We start from the raw sequence: 18,985 nt of genomic DNA on the forward strand, positions 1-18,985 counted from the left end.
CTTTGACCAACCACAAGCGTTGTTTTGAACCTTATGGAGTGCCGTCCATGGAGTGTCACCTATGGGTCCATGGTTTTATAAAAGAGCAATTTAGCGAAGAATCAGATGCTCGAGTCCGCTTCGTTCGTATTCACGAAGATATGTTTTGTCAACATAATACTTGGGATGGTAGATGGATATGGGAAGTAGAGACAAAACAAATACTATGCGTAGCATGTGAACTAATAGCCGTTTCTGGTTTCTTGTTCTCTCTCTCCCTTGATATTCTTGTGCCACGCTGAGTTCATCCCGTTGATCCGAAGCCTGACATGCTGGGTTATTCCATCCATCGAGACAAGCCACGCTTCAGTTGCATTTCCTTCTGGGAATATCTGAGCTGTCAAAGAGACCTCTCCTTGACCACCCAAGACCTCAACGCTAGACCAATCCACGAAGATCTGCAAGTTGATACGTTTATCTGTGCTTGATGACAGTGGTGTGTGATACAAGTTTGCAAACGTCTTGTCAAAAGATACATCTCCTGAATTTCGCCGATCCACGAAGACCTCTTTGCTGGTAAAGTTGTACCCGATGAGTGTTTCTTGCTTGAAGTCAGAGCTAGCACGGACAGCTATCGCAAACGTAGATGCCAGAAAATCGTCGGAGTCATGATCAGAAAAGCTCAAGTCGATCTTGAATGCCTTGCCTGGGGAGTCAAGCTTGGTTGATCCTTTCGATACAGATTTCCAGGAATGTTTGAAGGTCTGATCATTGACAACACTCTGCCAGCTCTGTTGCGGTTGTTGAAGGACGGCCAACTTCCCATTAACCGTCTTCAAAGACAACTGACGGGGAACAGACATGGCGCTTCGCCAAGGGCTTGTCGGGATCATCGCACCATACTGCCAATTATTCATCCACGCGATCTGGACCACCTCTCCATCAGGAAGTCCGTTATAACTGGCAGCAGCATAAAAGTCCGGACCCCAATCCATCCAGTTGGCAGACTTGTTCTCTGGGTAGATGCTAGCAGGATCAGCCTTGAAAGTTGTTCCGTTGAAGTCGCCAATGAAGTATTGCGTGCCTGATCCGACTGTGCCAGGTGGCCCACCAGGATTGAGTCCCATAACCATTACCCATTTCTTGGTTGATGGGTGTCCTTTGATGGGCATTTGGAACATATTGGGACATTCCCATACGCCGCCGACAGCATTGTAGGGTCCGAATTCGCTGATGAAAGACCACTCTTTGAGGTTGTCAGAATTCCATATTAGCAGTTTGTGGACTGATGCCAAAGCTGTAATGGCGATCCATTTTTGTGAATCGTCATGCCAGAATACGAAGGGATCCCGGAAGTTTGCAAATTCTGCTTCATAAGGAGAGGGTGGGGTTTGAATCACGGGATTTTCGGCGTCATATCTTGTCCAGGTCTCGCCCTCGTCGAGGCTATAGGCGATTGACTGGGATTGCTGCTCTGCGCGAACATGTTTTCCGCTTGGCAGATCTTGAGAGACGGGATACTTTATGAAAAGCGGTTGTTAGTCTCCGTGTGTGGTGAAGTGAAATACATATGTAGTCATGCGATCGTACCATAGAAGTATACATGACGACCAAAGGAATATTTCCCTCAATTCCGAAGCGACTCGTGTTGTTCACATCTGCCACCGCACTTCCCGTAAAGTACATCTCGGTGACACTATCAGGATATCCGCGAGCAAGTAGAGCAACAGGGCGCTCTTCCCAGTGGGTCAAATCTCTACTCGTTGCATGACCCCACGACATATTCCCCCATTCAATACCACCGGGGTTATATTGGAAGAACAGATGGTAGGTGCCATTGTAATATAACAGTCCACTAGGGTCGTTCATCCAGTTTTCGGTGGGGGAGAAATGGTATTGAGTACGGTATGGTTCGGTATAGTTTAGGCCGGATGCCGATGCCGTCCCGGCGAGAAGACCCAGGGCCATTGTGAGGAAAATGCCCATCTTGGAATTTGACGGAAGTCTGTATGTAAATATAACCTATTTTGTTCCATCTGGAGGGAATTCGTACAAAATTTATATCTGAGAAACCCCCAATGTGTACCCCCCATCCCACATTTCATACTTCCTGGCATGCCCTATGGGGATTCCACCGCTCTGCAAATCTTCGGCAAAAATACAAACTCTCACCCCACGTTCTTGTGAGCATAGCGAAACAATCGGCACTCCCGGAGCCAAGTCGCTGAAACTCGGGAGGTAATCTCGGAGCTCAAGACATTCTATGTCTTATTCGGGCCGTAGTGTTCTCACCCCGCACATATCGCGGGGGTATGTGCTAACTTATGACGTGATAAAAAGGACTACAGAGTAATGCTCTGCAAATGAAGTATAATGAGATGAGGGATTTATATTATTAGGGTTTTACAAAGTCGACTACTCCTTGACATTAGAAGTCATAACCTGACCATAGTTGTTGCTTGGCGTAACGCGATTGCCAGGCACACAGGAAGTATCCTGCCCTACAATATTCTTGCAGGAGGGCTGGTGATGTAATTTTTCTCGTCAGTGGCACTGAGGTATTATCCTAGCCGGCTTTTTCTTCAGGCCTGAAATGTAGGGCACGGGTGCTGGTTTTCGAGGGTAGAAGGCCAAAAGCTAGTGGCATGAACTGGGTTGGTGTCATCTGCACTATCATCCTGCGGCAACTGCTTGAGTCTGTCGTAGGTCTGCTTAATGTTTTCAAAGATTGAGCCCATCATTGAGAATAGGTCTCCATTCTCCAATGATGGAACTTACCACTGCTTCTTTCGTATATTAACGCGTACCGTATTCTCTTGGAATCGTCAATTTTCCTATAGACCACCCGATTACCTAAGAACCCTATCGTCTCATATCCTCGTACGGTTCATGTCCTTATGCACAATCACCACGTGAACCCAGGAGCTCGATACTCCAATCCCAGTAGGTCGCAGCCCGTCTCACCTACTCACCCACTGCACACCCTCCGCTCACCTTCTCAAACTGCTTTACAACCCCACCTGTGCATTGATGTTAAATGTACCGAGCCCTTAGGTAGGCTGAGACTCTAAATATTCAAGTGGTTCGCCATCCTCCTCTCAGCCATATCGAATGCGTCCCAGTACTTGGCATCGTCTTCTTGATCGCTCTCATCAGTATCAGAATCAGGCTTCTGGATCTGTACCGTAACAGCATCCACCTGGTCATCTTGACGTGCAGTGACACCGGGTCTAGATACATCAGGGTGCAATACCAACTGTGGAAGGGTTAGAGTCTGGCCCTTCTGAACTTTGATGTAACTAGCATCGACCCGGTGGTACTGTGCCGCCCAGACGTTAGCATCAGGCATTACGGCAATTTGATTGACTGTATGATTTGAGTTGAAGGTTGTAGATCCTCCAATGGGTATTTCACAGAGCAAGGTTCAGTGAATGGCTTTGTATCATATCAGTAATGAGGTGTAGCTTTGATGGGGGTAGTCTCGCTGCCATGTTGCACAGAGATTCTAGTAGTTCTCAAATGGTCATGCTGAGAAGGATGGAGGGGCAGCGGAGGTAGGATTCATTGTATTCGAGTTTCGTGTAAGATAACGTATTATACGTAAAGCAGTTGTTCTGGAATAAAATAGGGATCTGTTCTTAGGAATGAATTATTTACGACATATCTTAAAGTGGATTAGCGTAGTTTCGGGTACGGCGAGAAACAAAGCGTGACTGCCCAGGGAGTAAGCTGTTTTCGAATTCTACTGTAAACGCTTCCTCTTCCTCTCACTTCTTTTGTTTCAGCCATTGTTATCGTCGCATCAAATCTTGGCTGATTAAGGAACCTTTTCCAGTGAAAATACCACTCTGCCGTCGTCCAATATAAAAGTTTGGATGATAGATAGCTTGCTAGAAGCCTGCGAAAATAACTCCATCCATTCATCCATTGATCGAAAAGGTCGTCCAAAACTTGCTATGAGATGCATATTAAGGCTGTTCGCTTTAGAAGAAAGTATGCCCTCTTTCCCTGGATCGAGAAAATCGTCAATAAGAAGGATGGACTCTTTTGGAGCCATCACATCCATGATCCGATCCAGAATGTCACGACTTTGCCTGTAGGTTGTTAATATTCGATCATACATAAATAAAAAGTGGTACTTGCCTCTCGGGTTGATCCATAAGGATATGGCTCAGGAAGTATAGACTAGCGCCTTTGACTGGCTGTTCGGATAGGAAGTCGCGGGCTTGCCAATCGAGCCGCTTCAAAACATTCGCGTCCATTTCACTGATAGTGGAGTGTTTCTTCTCATAGTCCTGGATGATGAACGACATCTGCGGATTTTGACCTGCAATCCTGATAGAGTGGTGGCCTCTTCCACCACCAATATCGACCACAAGGGCATCATGCTTTAGACTGTTGAAATCGAAGATTGTCTCTATGGGTCTTTGGGTAGAACCTTGGAAATACCGTTCCATGGCGCTGTCGAAACGCGCACCGCGCTTCTTATCGACAGAACGGTAGTACTGATAAAATGGTTCATTGGCTACAGACGTAAAATAAACAATCAGCATAGCTCAGTTTCCTTATAACGGGGTATCTGATCATACTCTGAAAAGCTATTTCAAACGCTGTTTTGTGTCTTTTATTCGGGATCTGAGAACAGTTCATGGCGACATATTCTGGTAAATGAGAGCCCGAATGAATCCCGTCATCGACACTTTTTTTTATTGTAAGTAGAAGCATTGAGGGGATTATGGAGGTGAAAGAACACAATAGATCTTACAGGTAATGTATCCACGAAGCGAAATTGTTATCCAAAAGAGATTTTGAATGGTTGTTGAGTTTGTATATCTCTGGCGAGGGCTCGTCGAAGATATAACATAAGATGCATTGTCTCATTATGCACCCTGCGTTTCAAAATATTAGATTGTTGTACATTTGTGACTGGAGAGAAAGGCGATATATACTTACGAAGAAGAGATGTTGAAGCACCAGAGAGTACGGCCAACCTTTCAATTGATACATGCTCCTCTACTGCATCGAAAAGGATCGTCGGGATTTTCAAGTCCAATGCTAAACAGATGGCAATGCTGTTATGGTATGCCCCCGCGACTTGACTCAGCCAAGCCTCGGGGGGATTCACAAGCGCTTCAAGCTTTCGACAAAGTTGCGAGATACCAGATATCTCGTCGGCAACGCTCTCGCCATCAGCAAGTCTCTCTGTATATCTCTGAGTGCAGTTGAGGATATCGGTGGCCAAAACATCGGCCTTGGTACTGCATTCCTTTGTAGCCAGCGTCATTTTTAAAAGAACGCTATTTTTGATGTTTGTTTTCTGTTAGGTTAATTTAGCAATTGATCAACCCTTTTTTTGTTGAGGGGACTAAAGGCTTCTTATCATACCTTGATCTTTTGGCCAATTCCGAATGACTAGTAATAATCTGGCAGAGTTTTTTTTTCCTTGTAATTATGGTCAATTATCAAAAATCTTAAAGTTAACGAGACTACACCTGAACTCTATCCTTGCAGCATGATAAAACATCGTTGTTGTAGTCCACGAAGGATCTATCGATTAATTAGCCGAGACCCAAAGAGAGCTGCGTAGATAGAGCGAAATTGAGACATTCAGCAAGCAACACTGCTTCAGTATCTTGGGCTGACCGACTTTTGATGTATCAAAAAAGCGCTATTCCTTACACGAAACACCTCATAAAGCAGATAGAAAGTCTTGCCTGCGTCCGTTCTTGCTGCCAAAATCTTTGTCACTAACATGTCCGTGCGCCAAAGAAGCGGTGAAGCACCGTAGCCACCTTCTTTTTGCTCGAGGTTTGAGATATCCGGTATTGCTGACAGGTGTAAGTTTGTCTCGAATACTCCCACTGCAAGGGAGGATTTTTCTCGGCAAATTAAAGGGTATGATTATTTTAATCACCCCAGACTTTCATATAAGATAACACAAAAATATCAAGGCGACAAAAGTAAGTGGCAATCGCTGTGTAACATTTATTCTTTAGCCCGGTTTTACAACTGTCCTTTTTGAATCACTGGACATCCGATCCTACTTGGCCTTCTTTCTCCTTTTACATCTCTGTATCTTTTTACTGATTATCTGCTCACTGTAGCTCACACGTGACGTTAATACCGTCCAACTGAGTAGTACCAGAAGAATGTGTGGACTGACTGCATTTTTGGCAAGCCATCAGCAAGATGGCCAGGGTGATAGCATGGAAGATTCCGCAGAGAGCACCATTGATGCTAGTTTGGACCTCGTTAAGCATCGTGGCCCAGATGCGCGCGGCAAGTGGCTGAGTCCGGATCGTCGAGTTGGTAAGTGGCGATGGTAATGTCCTCCCGGAGAGATTGTTATTAAACACAGAAATAAGACTAATCTAGTTTTCTTTCAGGCCTGGGGCATGTTCGTCTTTCTATCATAGATCTAAGTCCAAAAGGGAATCAACCATTCCACGACCCGGTTAGCGACATCCACGCTGTCGTAAACGGGGAGCTATACGAACATGAAAAGTACCGAGCTCAACTATCTCAGCACTATCAGTTCCAAGGGCATAGTGATTGTGAGATTGTAATTGCCCTTTACAAAGTCCACGGGATCTCCTTCGTCTCGCATCTTCGGGGAGAGTTCGCAATTGTGCTCTGGGACCAGAAAAGGCAACTTTTCTTCAGTGCCCGCGATCGATATGGAATCAAGTCACTCTATTATACCTTTTGGAACAACAAACTTCTGGTGGCCACAGAAATGAAATCATTTTTACCTTTTGGGTGGAAGCCTAAATGGTGTGTGCAGTCGCTGAGAGATAAGTCGTTCTTTTTTCACTCACGAACCATCTTCGAAGACGTCTATGCTGTTAGTTTTTTCTCTCTCTTAGCATACACATGGTTCTGACTTACACTGACTTTGATGTCCTGCTAAGGTCAAGCCCGGTCATTACTTAATAAGCAAAGGCTACGGGATGGTGGAGGAGAAGGTTTATTGGGATCTTGATTACCAAGACAAGGTTAGTAAGCTTATGTCACTGTCTTTGAGCTATCGTGGGAGACATAAAGACTGATATGGGTTTAGAACATAGCCGAAGTAAGATCAGAGGAAGAGCTCATACATGGCGTTCGAGAACGGCTCCTTGACGCGGTCCGTCTCCGAATGCAAGCAGATGTTCCGATGGGAGTTTTTTTGAGTGGTGGAATAGACTCCTCTGCAATCGCTGGGATGATAGTTTATCTAACCAAGCAGGGTTTTGATGCTGGTAATGATAATTCAAGAGACGTATCTAAGCTCAAATGCTATACGACTCAGTTTGATAAGAACAGTGGGGAGGATGAGTCGGGCAAGTTAGCTTGAGTGAAGCCATCAACACGGAGTCATCTCAAAAAACTAACTATATTATTAGACATTGCTAGACGTACGGCTAAGTTCCTTGGTGTGGAATTCCACCCTGTTGTCATGGATGAAGCAGCCATGGCCTCAAGGATGGCCGATGCAGTCTGGCACAGTGAAGCAGCTATGCCGGACACAAATGGATGTGCAATGTTGGCCATGGCAGAAATGGCCCATTCCCATGGCGTTAAAGTCGTGCTTACCGGGGAGGGATCAGATGAACATTTTGGCGGATATCCAGATCTTTTTGTTGACAACCTTCGGGAGCCTGATCCTTCATGGCCGTCATCATCTTTCTCTGATAAAGAGAGACTTCGACTACTTGACTCCCATACGGCCAACCAGAACGATATCACGGGAAAGGCTAATCAAAATACCCTGGAGGCGACTGACATACAAATGCAATCTCCCACTCGTCGGATGCTCAATAATATAACTATGGCGGATAAGCTTTCCAGAATGTGTCAGGCTCCATTATCCCCTTGGGTGAAATGTCTCTCTCCTATTAGTACCACTGAAACGGAATTCGCCGAGGGACTGGATGGGGTGACTCGCCATAAGATTGCAACCAAGTGGCATCCTCTGCACAGCTCGGAATACGTTTGGACCAAATCCATGTTGAATGCGTACATTCTGCGATATTGTGGAGATAATGTCCACATGCTGTACCAGGTGGAAAGCCGACCAGCCTTTCTTGATCATCACCTGACGGAATATGCCAATTCAATACCGCCCAGTCTGAAAATCAAGTATTCGCACGAGAGCGGAAAACACGTGGAGAAATACATTCTGCGAGAGGCAGTTCGCCCATTTGTCACCGATGAAATCTACCGCCAGCAAAAGAAGCCGTTCCTAGGCCCACGGCTCTATGCTTTAAACGGTCCGATGCATCGATTCGTTGTTGGACAAGTCACTAAAGATAAGGTAGCCCAGCTGGGCTTCATCGACTGGCCCGAGACCCAGATAATGATGAGGAAGGCGTTCGAGGAAGGAGGAGATCCCTACGCGATCAAGCAAGTGATATTAGTAGCGCAGTTTGTTATCCTGGCTCAGAAATTTGGGGTTGAAACTAGTCGTCTGTCTTGATGCTCTTGTTTCCGAGGCGCCGAGATGTAATAGCAGCCGCACAGCACTTGTGCGACAATGATCAGCTGCTATTTGAAGTCCCGTTCTTCCTATGTTCTCTAGAGAGTCCACTTGAATGCCAGAACCCTTAGGGATAGTAAATATATGATGCCAGACCACTGCATGTAAGAGAGACTGCCGTATTCAGATGTTGGGATAGAGAGGAAATTCTGAGCGAGCTGCTCCGCCGATTTTAGACAGAGAAAGAGCACCTCCAGGTGAATTTGAGACGTAAAAGATGAGCTTGTTGAATGTTTCAAAGAATCCGTATTTTGCCGCATTTTCGCTACAGAGATGACGAGATCCATCTCGTAGACATGCATCACAGCAACCTCGCAAGCCAGGTTCATCCCGTCTATGGCACATTAGCATCAGTTCCATTGGACTTTCGATCAATTTAACTTACTTGGTTGCTGATATATAAGTGGAAGCGAGTTCTTCCACTGTTTAAATTCGGCTTGAAAGGATTGAACCTTCATTTCAAGATCTAGGCCATTCAAGTGGTCACATATAGTGTTACCAGCAGTTGAAAGACTGCAGTGATTCACCTCGGCCATGTTTTGAAGCTGGACTAGTGGTAAAATCAATGCGTCCGTTGGATGCTCCAATTCTTGACCCAGCGATGTCGCACATTCAATCATATAGTTTTGAAATTGGATACCATTTGGCTTCATTGTCACCCAGCCGGTGCTAATAACGACAGCTTCAATTAGTCATATACTCTGCGTTCCAAGGGTTTGAAAGATGATGGATAGGTTCATCAGGAAAATGGGATTCTACCATCAAAGAGCTTTGTTTGGGGAAACTACTTACATGCTCGAAAGATAAAAGCATCCCAAGTATGCTCGGCGGGCTTCTCGGGTAAAAAATTCATCGTGGTTCGCTGAAGGTGTAGAGACTTTGCGATAATGTGTCAATCGAAGTCCCACCTTCCTACTCATTGCCTCGGCAGGTCTGAGGTTCAGTCCCATGTCATCAACCATGCCAATTGCGATATGGAGTAGTTGGTTGAACTGTTCTTTCTTGGGAATATAATAAAACTGATACCTAAAGTAAGCGTTGGTTATCAGAGTTGAACCAAGAGTGTTAGATGAACAAAGTCTACTCACCAAGCCAAGTATACAAGAATTCCATCCAGGAGATCTAGGCTCCTTTCATTGTGAACCATAATAGTGTGGAGAGCGCAGGTTCAAAATTTGTCACCAAGGGACTTTTGTAATTTCTTGTCTGAGGAAGTCGCTGCCGCCAATGCTGCCACTAGGACGAAGGGCCGTTCTTTACACATTGTCAAAACAGTCGCGTGAGTGGGAACCATGAAAAACGGAAAGTAAGAGGACATGGTGCGAAACCGTTCGAGGAATCCCTCAGCAGCATCAATAGACAGGCCACACTCAAGCAGTAGTTCAGGGCAGGATATGCCATTAATTTTAGGATAGCCAGTCCACTTATAGAGAGGCCAATCGAGGGGGGTTGAACTGGTGGTGTTGTTATGGCTGCTGCTGGGCGTGGAGTCTTGTTCCCCGTGGCTAGAAGATGAACTATAGGTAGACAAGCCATTTTCCAGAAACCCCACCTCGCGCTGTGCAGGTTCCTGTCCGTGAATTGGTTGGGACTGACTAGCAAATGCAATTAGGTTATCAACCTTCGACTCCAGCGCACAAATTCGGGCTTTTGAGCTATGCTTTCGCTTGTGTTGCCGTGGTTGCCGCGGTTGCCGCTCCAGAAATACACAAGTTTTGTTGGAATTCACACACTTTGAACATATGCCAGGTTGAGAGCTAGGAAGACAGCGGACCTTCAGCGAGCGGCATATTTCGCATGCTTGGAATGCCTTGCTCTTGAGCCCTCCACCCATTGAGTCTATTCCCTAATGGGGTCTTGAGAAAATCAGGGAATCCCTAGGTTGGGGGAGACCTATGCTCAGCTCGGAGGGAAGTGGTCCGACTGACAAAAAAAAAATGAAAAATTTAGTTAAAAATAAAAAATCGTATACTACTCATCTGTTGGGAGGTGAAGGACGGAACGGAATATTCAGCTTCTGTCTCCGATCCGCGATTTGGGTGACTAAGCCGTAATTAACCTTTGACCTATCCACGGGTGGAGCCGTGGATGGATCCATGGATCGGAACAAGAAACACAACTCTACCTCCGTCCCGCGATATGGTCAGAAACAGGAAAGAGTTGGAGATCGAGGTGGAAAATGTGTCGTTGGGGTAGATTTCGTTTCGATGCATTTAAAGAGTCGGTGTCATGCCCTTTTTCTAGCTTTTCTTCGTCTCTCATCTCTACTACCATCCTCTGTCAAGCAATCCACCAGCCATGGCACCCATCCAGTTTGGCGTTATCATGATACCATTTCAACTCACCGACGTTGCAGGACCCCTCGATGTCCTATCCAGCTCCTCGGGTCCTTATCTAAGGGGAATGGGCAATCTCGACCTAGCTGAGCATGGGATTGACATCGAATTTCACTATATCGGCGAGGGAATGGACCCTGTAATCCATTCCGCAGGTTTCAAATCTCAGCCTACGACCACTCTATCTGCTTGTCCTAAGCTTGACTATCTCCTCATCGGTGGGCCTGAGCCAAATTATCTCAAAACGATCCCGCCAGCGATAGCAAGCTTTGTGTGCGAACGTGCCGACGAAGTCAAGACCGTATTCACCACTTGCACCGGTGGAATCTTTGCGTCCGTGTTGGGTCTCCTGGATGGCCTGAACGCCACTACGAACCATGAAGTCATGCCGCTTGCGAGGGAACTTGCCCCCAATGTCAAGTGGACGACAGAAAAGAATTGGGTCGTTGACGGCAAATTTTGGACTGCTGGTGGTGCATGCGTTGGCATGGACATGATGGCTCATTGGGTCATCGAAAATTACGGAAGGGAGGTAGCCGAAGCCGGGTTTGCAGCTCTTGCTTACGAGCCGCGTGATGTGGATGGAAAGCAGGTTGCCTTAACAAGACATGTTTCAAAGTGATCGAGAGACAGTTATCTGGAGAGCAAGCAAATCGGAACATCAGAGTTGTGGGGAACACATTGGGAGGTTCACAATGCCAAGAAATATGTACCTAGTGACTAGTGCCTTCCTAATGCATAAATTGACTAAACTGTATTGGGCGGAAGCGAGCCGAGCCAGCCATTTTATTGTTACAAAGTACTTACTAGTAAATTGCTCCAATTGTGTTCCAAATTTGGCATATAATGCCGGCCCTAGGCCGGATGTAATACCACAAATGGCTCATGTACACTTAGCGACTGATATAATCCATAGCACACACGTGTGGGATATTTCGGGTTACTCCGGGGCTAATGCAGACCCGCATGCCACGATGTGACCCTTAGCAGCTCATCACCTCATTTGGAAATAGGTCCCTCAGTGGTCTTGTGATATTCCCGGCTATACTCCGTACTGGTTCCAATTCTGCATTTAAAGAGTGAGATATTGGCACTTCAAATGTTGAATCACTGTCGTAATCCCATCACATTCAAACAAGTCCAACCATGCATTTAAAGCTAGGAGCCAGTTTGGCTGTGCTGGCCGTCAGCCATGTGACAGCTCTCTCGCAGATAACAGATGATGAGATGGGGTCACTCCTCGATGCAGGCGGCGTAGATCTAGCAGACCGCTACGCGCCCATGTGGTTCTTTGGCCAAGCCCTGAATCAGCCACCTTGCTATCCAACCTGGGCGTATGGCGGCTCACCAAACACAGCGGATGTCTACGACAGCACCCACAGGACACCGGGTGCGCCGCAGTGTGAGTACCCAGATGTCGGGTGCAATTGCCGCAACCCTGGCGTTGATGCCGGGAATCCGGGTCCTGCATTTCCTGTGTATTATACATACCGAAAATGCAGCGATACCGAGGTGCGCGTCGTGTATAATCTCTTTTACGAGAAAGACGGCGCAGAGTTTGTTGGCATCGACACTGGACATGACTAGTAGGTGGCCCATTCTTCGGCGTAATGAAATGCCGCTTGTCCAGCCTACCTCTAACATCTGTTCCAGCGACTGGGAGCGAGTAGTAATCATTCACTCTCGGGATGACAGCAAGATGTGGGCGCCATCGCGCGCCCTGCTCTCTGCGCATAGCGGGTACCACAACCTGGCCTGGGGTGATATCCAAAACACCCTAACGACCAACGAGGTCAACGCCGGAAGTGCCAAAGACCCGAACGGTGTACGGAATAATGACCATCCCAAGGTGTATGTGTCGTGGTCGAAGCATGCTCACTTCGATACTCGCAATACCGGGTGGAACGACCCGGCGAGTCAGTCACTGGATAATGCATTCCGGAGCGATGATTGGTGGTATTTTGTCGAGCCACAGTACTATGTAAGTGTATTCGTTCGCAGGCGTGGGAGATACTCATACCTTGTTAGATCCGAGCCGATGATAGTACGGAGGCTGGTAAGGTTATTGGGGCTGCTAATTGGGGTAGCGCAACTAGTGACCCGGTGTCGGTGCACTCTGGTGTATGCAATGCCTCATAGTGGTGATTACAAGGTTGGATAGAACATCGTCCATATGTTCTGCTTCTATACTCATGTTCAATTGTTACCTATTTATACAATCATCAAGTCTTTTAGGTCCAGTTGGCTAGGTACTCCCCGTTTGATCCCATAATCATACATACCCCTAGCCTATTGAAGTGTGTTGTAATTACTGCTTGGCTCCAATCCGGTTACCGCGGTCGTCCATCAGGTCACTGGAATTCTCCATTCCACTCCACTTGGGAAGACCATCGGGAAAATCTAGCATGCGTGACTCATAAAAGATATGACATCTAGCGGGATCGTTAGTTTGCACTCATCGAGTAGTAGGATATGCACATACGTCGGCTTAAATGCCTCCCTCTTCTCTCTTTGTTCATCACTGGATCCCTCGAGCTCAATCAATTGAGGGAAGATCAAGCACATATTCCGGCCTTCATCCATGATAGGTGTCCGACAATTGGCACAGGATACCTTGGTAGGCAACATGTGCTTCTGATTTTTATGTGTCGAAGAATAAAATACCAGACCACTCGCACCACTGGTGAATGACATCTCGTCCTTGTGGAAAATAGCCGCCCACTGAAAAGGAGCTCCATGGGTAACCCGGCACACGCGACAATGGCAGTATTTGGCATTTAGTGGTTTCTCTCGCTTCAAGCGATAGGTGATCTTTCCGCAGAAACACTTTCCACGCCATTTGATTGGACCGAATTGCTCCTCTGGTTGCATCTCGTATGGTGGAAGGTGCTTCCAGTGTTCTTCGGGGGTAGATTCTGAGATCGTGTTGGTATGTGCCGGGCAGGGAAGAGGATCGGTGAAGTTGCGACTTATTTCAGCCATGATGTGTGGTTTGAGTATGTGGTTTGAGTATGTGAATTGAGTATGTGAATTGAGTATGTGAAGTGGTTGAAGTGTATGTTTTGCTTTTGCCAGTCTCCAGGTCTGTTCGAATATATTGACAAGAACCACGATGATGTCAGTCAATGACCAATCAAGTAATGGATCAATCCAGCTTTTTTCAGTCCAGCTTGAATTGTACATATGGTCCATAATTATTCCACTGAATTTCAGGAATTTTAGGAATTTCTCGAAAATGACGCTGTTGACTTTGTGATGTCATGGGCATTCTCCATTTGAACGTCGCGAACTTGAATCGTCTTTCTCCATAATATTTGACCTCTGAGAAGTCATTCCGTGTCACTTGTCTTCGAAGTCTTTCATCCAGAATATCTTCAAGATATTGTAGATGTGATGAAACCCGCTAGACTGAAACGCCCCGTGGGTGTTTCATGTTGGGGGCTGGGGGCTGAAGGGGGGTATGGTTGACGGACCCTGCATTAACGCGCTTTGTCCCTCTCATCTCCCCTCTTTAACATTCACATCCTTCCACACCTTTCCCAGCCAGAATGGGCCTTTTTGATAAGCTGCGGCGAAGCTCACGACGAAGCTCGCGGCGAAGTGACCGGGAAACGACCGACCCACCATCGCCCCGCGTTAACGTGCCCGGCCGAGATTACACCAAACAGCTACCTCGGCCAGTATTGGAACGCATTTTCTCCTTTGTTTGTCCTCACACCATCGACAACACATATGGCACCTCCGAGGAATCTGCTAGCGATGGATGTATGCTATGCGACATGCGCGACCTCGCACACTGCACCCTCGTGAACAAGCGGTGGTTTTTGAATGCGCGGGCGCTTCTGTGGGAGATCCCCGGCCTGTTGCCAAGTGAGAGACTAACACCAGTCTACTGCTAGTTATACCAACGTCCGAATCGACCCCGTCCATTACTGTGAACTCGAAATCGAATTAGCCGCCAAGCGAAAACGCCGCTCGTTCTTTGATCGTAATGGCGACCCTATTGATGCCCCGCAAGTCCGTCTGGAAATGTTTATGCGAACAGTGCGAGAGTCACAGGGGCTAGGGAACATGGTGTTGTCGCTCCGAATGCCATACATGACCCGCGAGGCCAACAAAGCCAACGTGGCCCGGACTATCTCCGTCCTTCCTAATCTCCGCTTTGTTGATCTGCCGGTGGGTTTGTACAGTGACGAGGCATCATGTCTACCCTTGAAACAAGAGTTGATGGCCCGATGCCCCGAGTTGCGTCGGATGGCCTATCGTCAAGGTGCCGAGGGCAGTTTTTCACGTCTGCCGGGATCCCAGCTATGGATTAATTTGGAGGTGCTCGAGCTATCTGGAGTTCAAATGGAGGCTAGTACTCTGCGGGGCGGACTCGCTTCATTCCCCCATCTTCGTGAGCTCACGCTCGAAGATCTCAATTGGCTTGACGATTCTGCATTTGCAGTGAACGTGCCGCTTCCGCCATTCCCGTCAGTTCAGTCTCTTACACTTCGCGATACCCCTAATGTCACGGCAAGCGGGCTTGCCGCGTTCCTTTCCATGCCAGCGAACCGAGCGACTTTGGTATCTTTGATATTATCTTCTACCGGCGTTGCTCCGTCGCAACTACATTATATTCTCGCCGCCGCTCCGCGGCTTGAGAGCCTTTCTGTCATCCAGGAGGTCTCTCGCTCTTTCCCCATGGAGCAGATTCCTCCCATGGCATCGAGGTCGCTGCACCTTCTGCACTATGAACTCACATCCGAAACCGATAATCATGGAATGCCACCAGTGGTATCCTCATACTATACCTATCTTATTTCGTCCTTGGTGTCCCGAACCTTACCAACCCTTCGAGAGTTATATGTCCGTGATTCCTCATTCCCCGACACACTGTTGCTCATGCCGCCACCACGACTCTTCGGCGGTGGTGAAAACGGGCCGCAGATGCGGGGCGGTCTTTCGCAACCCCTGAATGTGTACAGCAAGGGTTTGGATGAGTTCGAGTGGAATTTCACACCATACGACCCCAGCCCGGCGCCCGGACGCCGCGACTCAAGTACGCGCCCCGTAAGCTTCCACGAGGCCCAGCTGAACCGGTCTTGGGGTGGTGATGCTCGCAAGAGCGTGCTTGTCGGGAACGGCTTCGGTGGGTTCCTGGCTGTTCCGGCTGAGGAAGAGCGACCCATGAGTAGTCAGGGACACAACAAGCGGTCGAGTAAACAGGATATATGGCGGTGAGGTTCTTATATATGGATGGATTCCACTTTGTGGGATGGTTAGTATCTTGAGACATCTGGCTCGAGGTCAATAGTGCGTCTAGCGGGACGAGGACCGCGCTTCATGAAATGATGATTTGAGTACATAGGTCAGGTCTGTAAGGGAAATGTTCAGTTCATTCAAGCATAATCGGGCGATATACATGCGTCGCTATTCCACGGTTCCGCTCTGTTCTGGCCATCCTTTTGGCAGCTGTAAACCGCGCCATACCCACTGCTTCTGGATGTCGCTGTCGGTCATATTACAATAACCATATGTCTGGCAATAGCATTCGCGTTGGTCGAGACAATACTGAGCCGGTTTTCCAAAGATCACTGTAACGGCTGATGTTAGCAAGAGATCATCAAGAGATCAGCGCAAACGAGAGACCCACTATGCCATGAATACTCCAGAATACGCCCACTGATGCCCGCCTCCAAATCCGTCTCCATCAACCACCGCTGCAAACGAACATAATGTTCAAGACTCTGCTCGTGAATCTTCGTCTTGGACAAAGCAAACTGACTACAACACGGCGTTCCGACAATCTCCGGGACTTCGGCGCTCGGAAACAACTCCATAAACCGATCGGGATACTCGACCGCGGTGGGATGTCCTTTGTCTTCTGGTCTCTCGCGGAGATAGCGAGCGGGCTCAAGTTCTTTGGGACAGCCGACACTCCAGGCGCAGCGCAGGTTCACGTAACCGGCCTCTTGGACGAAGTCGAGGTTGAGATGGGAGATGGAGATCACGGAGTCGTAGAGCGGGTTATCGACGTGCCATTGGTAACGACCACCGTGGAGGAAGACTGATACTTCAGGAAGAGACCAGTAACGATCAATAATATAACTTATGGAGAGCTCAATTAGTATGACAACAATCTTGGGATTGAAAGAGTTGACATATCAAAGACGTACGTCAGATATACCATAGCCTCATTGCCATTATTTACCGGGACTTTCAACCCAACATCTTTGTGTTTCGCATCGGCACGATAGATATTTACCTGCCAGTCTGGCAGATGCTCCTCGACCCAGGACATATTGCTAGCCTGCATCGCCGCGAGAACCAACTCCTTCTCGGCGGGTACAGGATCCGGAACGAATCGATCGTCATCGCCGGCCACGATGATCCCCTGAATTGTTCTCCAGCTTGTGTTTATATTCGGAGCTCGGTCGAGAATCAGCTGGTATGATAGAATCAGTAATGCCACTGCCAGACCGAGGTAAAGGAAGATCCGCGACCGTTGTGAGACACTGGCATCGTGGGGGGACGCGCAATCCCGAAGCGGGGAATAGAAGCACCTCATCGCATTGTATTTATATAAAGGGACAAGGAAATACAGCAGGGAACGGACAATGGACAGTAGACGATAGGCAATGTTCAGGTGAGATGGGAACGAGAATATAACAGGGCAGACATTCTGACGTAGCCGGGTGCATTTCCATGGTTACATGAGATATCAACCTATACAACATTTTACTAAATACAAAGGCACTAATAGCACGAATAGCAATGATTCGATTGTGTACCCACAGCTATTTAAAGATTCGCAACTTAGAAATGAGGGGACTGAGACTGCAAGCGGACTTCCCAGGTCGAATGGTTTCGGTACATCGATGTATACTACGGAGTACATATACTTATTGTAGTACTGAGTATATCACACGCTAATTAGTTTGCCTCTGGGGCAAGTACATAGTAAACATTGAAAACAACTCAATTGGATAAACTAACACCTTATAGATGACCTCGAGCTAATTACCGGTTAATCGTCGAAAATGGCTACCTTCCGGTTTGGGCTCCTCAGGGCTCTATCAAAATATTAGTCATCCCTCACGTGTGCGGAATATCCCCCTCTTCACCCCGTTGGACCCGCTTTTGGTGCAGATCATAAATGTAATTAATGTGGTAATCTTTCATAACCATACATTCAATTTAAGTAAATATAGAATCATGGGTGCATTTAAGTGTATTAGTATTACCATATAGCTAGGCAGGAATAGGCAATGCGGAGCCTGAAGGAAGTGGGGCCCATCCCTATCAATCAAATCCCCAGGTTGGCGTAATGGTAACGCAGCGGGATGCGGCATGGTTTACCTATGTACGTACATGCAATGTATGTCCAAGCCATGGCCCTTCGGGGATCGTTTATCTGGGTTCGAATCCCAGGCCTGGGCTGCTTCTTTTTTTTCCCCTTCGATATTATCACAACTATCTATCTATGTACTGGATTAAAAGTGATGGATGATATCTATTTTTGCTATTATTGATGACCCTTGCTGGTGTATACCTTTGCATTCAGTTTAATTATTATCAAACTTCTTAGTCTCATAGCTTTTTAGTTTCTTCAACTATTCAGTTATATCCCATTCCATTCCACCATGCACCTAGACGTCTCTGTAGACCTCTCTCCTGACAAGTATATATAGAATCAAGATAGCCCTTGATTGGCTTGGCTTTACCTTAAGTGCATTTTCGTGTACTGGTATTACTAACTGGCTACTACTATGTACCTAGTAGGCGGCAATGTGGATCCTGAAGATTTAAGAAAGTGGGGCACACGCCTAGCAATAAAATCCCCAGGTTGGTGTAATGGTAGCGCGGCGGGACGTGACGTGGTTTATCTATGTACATACATGCAATGTATGTCCACGCCATGCCCTTCGGGGATCGTTTATCCGGGTTTGAATCCCGGGCCTGGTCTCGTTTTTTTATTCGATATTATTATCATCTGTCTATCTACTGGATTAAAAGCGATGTATAATATCTATATGTATGCTATTATGTGATGATCCTTGCTAGCTTATATCTCTTTTTGGTTTTTGACAATTTTATTCTTAAATAACACGTAAAACAACAAGTCTATATGCGTAGAAATACAAACAAAAGAAAAGGGAAGAAAGAA

At 47.1% G+C, this 18,985-nt stretch overlaps 11 protein-coding genes across 11 annotated transcripts; 4 read left to right on the forward strand and 7 right to left on the reverse strand.

Moving 5' to 3' along the window:
- Window positions 1–221: 221 nt before the first annotated feature.
- N7471_006977 (glycoside hydrolase family 32 protein) lies at window positions 222–1,965 on the reverse strand (the record flags this gene model as incomplete). The annotated part of the gene is made up of 2 exons (XM_057279696.1): window positions 222–1,499; window positions 1,570–1,965. 2 exons carry the CDS (start codon window positions 1,963–1,965, stop codon window positions 222–224), a joined length of 1,674 nt encoding a protein of 557 aa, XP_057133956.1.
- A 1,081-nt stretch (window positions 1,966–3,046) lies between these two features.
- N7471_006978 (uncharacterized protein) lies at window positions 3,047–3,328 on the reverse strand (the record flags this gene model as incomplete). Its single annotated transcript, XM_057279697.1, has 1 exon — window positions 3,047–3,328. One exon carries the CDS (start codon window positions 3,326–3,328, stop codon window positions 3,047–3,049), a length of 282 nt encoding a protein of 93 aa, XP_057133957.1.
- Window positions 3,329–3,796: 468 nt separating this feature from the next.
- Window positions 3,797–5,263, reverse strand: N7471_006979 (S-adenosyl-L-methionine-dependent methyltransferase; the record flags this gene model as incomplete). The annotated part of the gene is made up of 4 exons (XM_057279698.1): window positions 3,797–4,073; window positions 4,123–4,504; window positions 4,569–4,577; window positions 4,933–5,263. The coding sequence occupies 4 exons, from the start codon at window positions 5,261–5,263 to the stop codon at window positions 3,797–3,799; spliced, it is 999 nt and encodes a 332-aa protein (XP_057133958.1).
- An 865-nt stretch (window positions 5,264–6,128) lies between these two features.
- On the forward strand, window positions 6,129–8,437 carry N7471_006980 (asparagine synthetase B family protein; the record flags this gene model as incomplete). The annotated part of the gene is made up of 5 exons (XM_057279699.1): window positions 6,129–6,288; window positions 6,366–6,823; window positions 6,891–6,974; window positions 7,040–7,305; window positions 7,375–8,437. The coding sequence occupies 5 exons, from the start codon at window positions 6,129–6,131 to the stop codon at window positions 8,435–8,437; spliced, it is 2,031 nt and encodes a 676-aa protein (XP_057133959.1).
- Window positions 8,438–8,535: 98 nt separating this feature from the next.
- Window positions 8,536–9,644, reverse strand: N7471_006981 (fungal specific transcription factor domain-containing protein; the record flags this gene model as incomplete). The annotated part of the gene is made up of 4 exons (XM_057279700.1): window positions 8,536–8,831; window positions 8,883–9,166; window positions 9,290–9,523; window positions 9,586–9,644. The coding sequence occupies 4 exons, from the start codon at window positions 9,642–9,644 to the stop codon at window positions 8,536–8,538; spliced, it is 873 nt and encodes a 290-aa protein (XP_057133960.1).
- Window positions 9,645–9,665: 21 nt separating this feature from the next.
- Window positions 9,666–10,331, reverse strand: N7471_006982 (Zn(II)2Cys6 transcription factor domain-containing protein; the record flags this gene model as incomplete). The annotated part of the gene is made up of 1 exon (XM_057279701.1): window positions 9,666–10,331. One exon carries the CDS (start codon window positions 10,329–10,331, stop codon window positions 9,666–9,668), a length of 666 nt encoding a protein of 221 aa, XP_057133961.1.
- A 464-nt stretch (window positions 10,332–10,795) lies between these two features.
- Window positions 10,796–11,455, forward strand: N7471_006983 (DJ-1/PfpI family protein; the record flags this gene model as incomplete). Its single annotated transcript, XM_057279702.1, has 1 exon — window positions 10,796–11,455. The coding sequence occupies one exon, from the start codon at window positions 10,796–10,798 to the stop codon at window positions 11,453–11,455; it is 660 nt and encodes a 219-aa protein (XP_057133962.1).
- Window positions 11,456–11,979: 524 nt separating this feature from the next.
- On the forward strand, window positions 11,980–12,972 carry N7471_006984 (uncharacterized protein; the record flags this gene model as incomplete). The annotated part of the gene is made up of 3 exons (XM_057279703.1): window positions 11,980–12,419; window positions 12,487–12,814; window positions 12,862–12,972. The coding sequence occupies 3 exons, from the start codon at window positions 11,980–11,982 to the stop codon at window positions 12,970–12,972; spliced, it is 879 nt and encodes a 292-aa protein (XP_057133963.1).
- Window positions 12,973–13,141: 169 nt separating this feature from the next.
- On the reverse strand, window positions 13,142–13,815 carry N7471_006985 (GFA family protein; the record flags this gene model as incomplete). Its single annotated transcript, XM_057279704.1, has 2 exons — window positions 13,142–13,265; window positions 13,316–13,815. 2 exons carry the CDS (start codon window positions 13,813–13,815, stop codon window positions 13,142–13,144), a joined length of 624 nt encoding a protein of 207 aa, XP_057133964.1.
- A 566-nt stretch (window positions 13,816–14,381) lies between these two features.
- On the forward strand, window positions 14,382–16,059 carry N7471_006986 (F-box domain protein; the record flags this gene model as incomplete). Its single annotated transcript, XM_057279705.1, has 2 exons — window positions 14,382–14,677; window positions 14,733–16,059. 2 exons carry the CDS (start codon window positions 14,382–14,384, stop codon window positions 16,057–16,059), a joined length of 1,623 nt encoding a protein of 540 aa, XP_057133965.1.
- A 189-nt stretch (window positions 16,060–16,248) lies between these two features.
- On the reverse strand, window positions 16,249–17,386 carry N7471_006987 (DUF3431 domain-containing protein; the record flags this gene model as incomplete). The annotated part of the gene is made up of 3 exons (XM_057279706.1): window positions 16,249–16,412; window positions 16,472–16,926; window positions 16,995–17,386. The coding sequence occupies 3 exons, from the start codon at window positions 17,384–17,386 to the stop codon at window positions 16,249–16,251; spliced, it is 1,011 nt and encodes a 336-aa protein (XP_057133966.1).
- Window positions 17,387–18,985: the final 1,599 nt, after the last annotated feature.

The sequence above is a fragment of the Penicillium samsonianum genome (genome assembly GCF_028829775.1).
Source record: "Penicillium samsonianum strain IBT 33392 chromosome Unknown utg000004l_segment0_segment0, whole genome shotgun sequence".
Classification (NCBI taxonomy): domain Eukaryota; kingdom Fungi; phylum Ascomycota; class Eurotiomycetes; order Eurotiales; family Aspergillaceae; genus Penicillium; species Penicillium samsonianum.